Here is a 4,077-nt window from a genome sequence, read left to right as displayed (position 1 = left end):
GAGGCGCTTTCTAAATGCCAGACGCAGCGGGGACCAAAGAAGAATAGAGCTGTGTCTGGAGGCCCGCAGGGAGACTAAAAAACTTTTGAAGAGGGTCATTAAGAAGGCCAAAGCCACTGCCTAGAGAGACTTTATAGGGACACTGGAGGCAGACCCGTGAAGCAGACCATATCGCCTGGTCATGGGAAAGCTAAGGCCATACTCTGCACCCCTGACGGAGGTGCTCGAACCGGACGTACTGGACTAGGTGTTGGGGGGCCTCTTTCCTCAGGTGGAGCAGATCAATGCTCGGGACGTGCGCGGGGTGCAGGTGGATGGTGCAGCGGTAACGCTGGAAGAGGTGCTGGCTGCGGCGAAGAGGATAACCGGTGGGAAGGTTTCGGGACCGGATAGGGTCCCGGGCATAGTACTAAGAGCAGCGGCAGTACACTGCGGGGTCGGTCTCGCGGAGCTTTTCACGGAGTGTCTTAGGACCAGAAACTTTCCAACAGCCTGGAAAAGGGCTAGGCTGGTCCTAAAAAGAAGAAGCAGGACGCCCAACCCGATCTGCCTGGCTTCAACAGACCGATCTGCCTGCTGGATAAGATTGGAAAACTTCTTGAAAGGATAATAATGTCAAGGATTGGTGAGTGTCTGGAGTCAAGGGGTCTGCTTTCACAGGCGCAGAATGGCTTTCGCGTTGGACGCTCAAAGGTAGGTGCTATTATGGTGGTGAAAAGTATTGTGTGGAAGTGCGTGGACAGTGAGCGCGTCCGGATCCTGACCTCGCTAGACATCAGCAATGCGTTTAATTCGCTACCGTGGGAGACCATCTTCAGGACGTTGGACGAGAAAGGCCTTCCCACGTATATCGCGACCATTGTTAGGAGCTATCTGTCGGACCGATCGTTGATGTTTGTCGGGAGGCGAGGACGATTGGAGGAAAGACGGGTGTCGTGCGGGGTCCCGCAGGGTTCGGTGCTGGGACCAACCCTGTTGAATATCGCCTATGACAGTGTCCTGCGGGTTCCGATGTTAGGGGGTTTCCGGGTCGTCTGTTATGCAGACGATAAGGCCCTCCTGTCATTCGGGCGGGACCTKTCAGAGGCGATCGCGAACGCGGAACGGGACCTCGATGTAATCGTGGGTGCGATCRAGGAGCTTGGTCTCGAAGTGGCTCCACATAAGACGGAGGCAATGGCCTTCCCTGCCTCTGCCATCCGCAGAGGCAGGAATGTTCCGGCCCCTGCCATTAGGGTTAGGGGGTCTCGGGTTTTCATAGGTCCCAGAGTTAAGTACCTGGGCGTGGTGTTAGACTCGGATCTTACGTTCAGGCCCCACTTCGCAGCCTTGATTCCTAAGGCGGAGGGGATCCTCCGGTCTCTTGGAAAGCTCCTTCCAAACCGTCACGGACTGGGGGAGAAGAAAAGCGCCTCTACGGCAGCGTGATCAAATCAGTGCTTTTTTATGGGGCGCCGGCGTGCTGGCGCGCTGCCGCGGAGGACATGCGTGTCAAGCTGGCCATTCGATCGTTCCAGAGGAAGGTGGCGATCAGGGTGTGTGGCGCCTATAAAACGGTGTCGTTTCATGCGGTAATGATGGTTGCGGTGATCATTCCCCTCAATCATCTTTCGCCCTTACTGGCGAAAGTGTATGCGACCCTTAGTGACGCGGAGGGACCTGTCACTTCAAGCATTAAGGTGGCGCTGGGCGCTGAGGCCAGTAGGATAGCGATTGCTGCATGGAAGGAAGCGGAGATTAGCCTAGTAGGGGTAATGTGGGAAACGGGGGCGCGGGTGAGGGCGGCTATTGCTGGCAGGTTGGWTGAGTKGGTTAAGAGGCTGTACTCTATAAGTACGACCTTTCACATCACTCAGCTAATGACTGGAAATGGCTGCTTCCCTGCGTACCTTTTCAGAATAAGGAAAGCGGCATCTCCGCAGTGCTTTCACTGCGGAGCAAATGTAGATGATGCGGATCACACCCTGGTTGACTGCCCTGCGTGGGTGAATGAGCGGGACGGTCTTGTCAGGGAATTGGGGGTGGTGCGGGTCTCCCTCTCCGGCATACTCAGGGCATCCATGGATATGCCGGGGGAGTGGACTGCATNTTCACTGCGGAGCAAATGTAGATGATGCGGATCACACCCTGGTTGACTGCCCTGCGTGGGTGAATGAGCGGGACGGTCTTGTCAGGGAATTGGGGGTGGTGCGGGTCTCCCTCTCCGGCATACTCAGGGCATCCATGGATATGCCGGGGGAGTGGACTGCATTCCAGTCCTTCGCGGGTTGCGTGATGCGCGAAAAGGAGATTGCGGAGAGAGAGAGAGAATTGATGAATGGGAGAAGGTTGCGTGCGAAACCGCCGAGAAGTCTTGCTCCTAGGCGGCCCCCCCAGGCGAGGCTTCGCGTAACTCTGGCGGCGAATGGCTGATGGCTGTGCGTCGCTTCTCACTTATGGAGTGCCGTCATTGTATGAGAGTAGAGTGGGCCTTACCAGAACACCGTTCAATGTAAGGTCAGGCTAGGAGTGAGTGAGTAGCCTGCGTCTCCAGTGGGGTTCATGCTCAACTGTTTAGTGCGCTTTGGTTTGTCAGATAGCGCCTTCGGGGAGTAAACTTTCCTGTTAAGAGCGCCGGATGCAGGAGAAGTGGGAGTGTGGTCGTGTGTGGAAGAAAGCGTGGCAAACTTCCGGCCGGGCTTGTTAGGGGAGAGGCACAAAGGCAATTTGAATTGTACTAGTCGTGCGTTGCGCCTGCCTCCTCTCCTCGCGGGTGAGTGTTGCACCAGCTGGGTTTTTAGTCGGGAAGAATCCGAGAATTCTTTAGATACCGGGCCCAAGGGGCCTTTTGAAGGTTTTCCCCTTTGCAAAAAAAAAAAAAAAGGGATGCGTCAGGGTTGCGTCAGAGTTGCGTTAGGGTTAGAACGTAAAGTTTGCTTTAGGGTTGGAACGTCAGGGATTTTTTGGGGATGCCTTAGGGTTGAAACGTCGGGGTTGCTTTAGGAATGCGTCAGGTTGGAAACGTCTGGGATGCTTTAGGAATGCGTCAGGGTAGAAAAGTCGAAGTTGCTTTAGGAATGCGTCAAGTTTATTAGGTCGCGGTTGCTTTGGGGATGCGTCAGGGTTAGAACGTCGGGGATGCTTTAGGGAATCGTCAGGGTGGGAACGTCGGGGTTGCTTTGGGCATGTGTCAGGGTTCGAACGTCGGGGTTGCTTTAGAGAATCGTCAAAGTTGGAACGTCAGGGTTGCTTTGGGAATTCGTCAGGGTGGGAACTTTGGGGTTGCTTTAGGGATGCGTCAGTGCTAAAACGTCGCATTTGCTTTTCGGATTCGTCAGGGTTAGAACGACAGGGTGGCTTTAAGGATGCGTCAGGATTGGAACATTAGGGTTGCTTTAGGGTGGGAGCGTCGACGTTCCTTTAGGGATGCGTCAGGGTTGAAACGTTAAGTTTGCATTAGGGATGCGTTACAATCGGAACATCAGGGTTGTTTTAGGGTTGCGTTGGGGTTGAAACGTCGGGGTTGCTTTAGGAATGCGTCAAGTTTGGATCGTCGGGGTTGCTTTATGGATGCGTCGTGGTTAGAACGTCAAAAATGATTTAGGGAATCGTCAGGGGTAGAACGTCAAGGTTCCTTTAGGGATTCGACAGGGGTGGAACGTCGGGGTTGCTATAGGGTTGGATTATCGGGGTTGCTTTAGGGATGCGTGAGGGTTGGAACGTCAGGGTTTCTTTAGAGATACGTTAGGGTTTGAATATCAGGGTTGCTTTAGGGTTACGACGTCAGAGTGCTTTAGGGATGCGTCACGGTTGGGACGTCGAGGTTGCTTTAGAGATGCGTCAGGGTTGGAACGTTGGGGTTGCTTTAGGGATGCGTCATAGTTGGAACATCGGGGTTGTTTTAAGGTTTAAACGTCAGGGTGGCTTTTGGGATGCGTTTGGGTTATACCGTCAAAGTTGCTTTAGGGGATCGTCAGGGTAAGCAAGTAAGGGTAGCTATAAGGTTAGATCGTAGATGTTGCTTTAGGGATGCGTCAGGGTTAGAACGTCTGGGTTGATTTAGGGATGCGTCAGGGTTGGAACGTCGGGGTTGCTTTG

The 4,077-nt window shown here is 54.0% G+C and overlaps 1 protein-coding gene across 1 annotated transcript; it reads left to right on the top strand.

The window, feature by feature from the left end:
• Positions 1 to 1,577: 1,577 nt before the first annotated feature.
• LOC106792881 lies at positions 1,578 to 2,114 on the top strand. The gene has a single exon (XM_014759415.1). The coding sequence runs from the start codon at positions 1,578 to 1,580 to the stop codon at positions 2,112 to 2,114; it is 537 nt and encodes a 178-aa protein (XP_014614901.1).
• The last annotated feature ends 1,963 nt before the right edge of the window (positions 2,115 to 4,077 follow it).

This window comes from Polistes canadensis, unplaced genomic scaffold (assembly GCF_001313835.1).
Source record: "Polistes canadensis isolate GaletaPanama2010 unplaced genomic scaffold, ASM131383v1 scaffold_1045, whole genome shotgun sequence".
NCBI lineage: Eukaryota > Metazoa > Arthropoda > Insecta > Hymenoptera > Vespidae > Polistes > Polistes canadensis.
The sequence above is the reverse complement of the archived record's forward strand: the minus strand, read 5'-3'. Positions and strand labels throughout refer to the sequence as shown.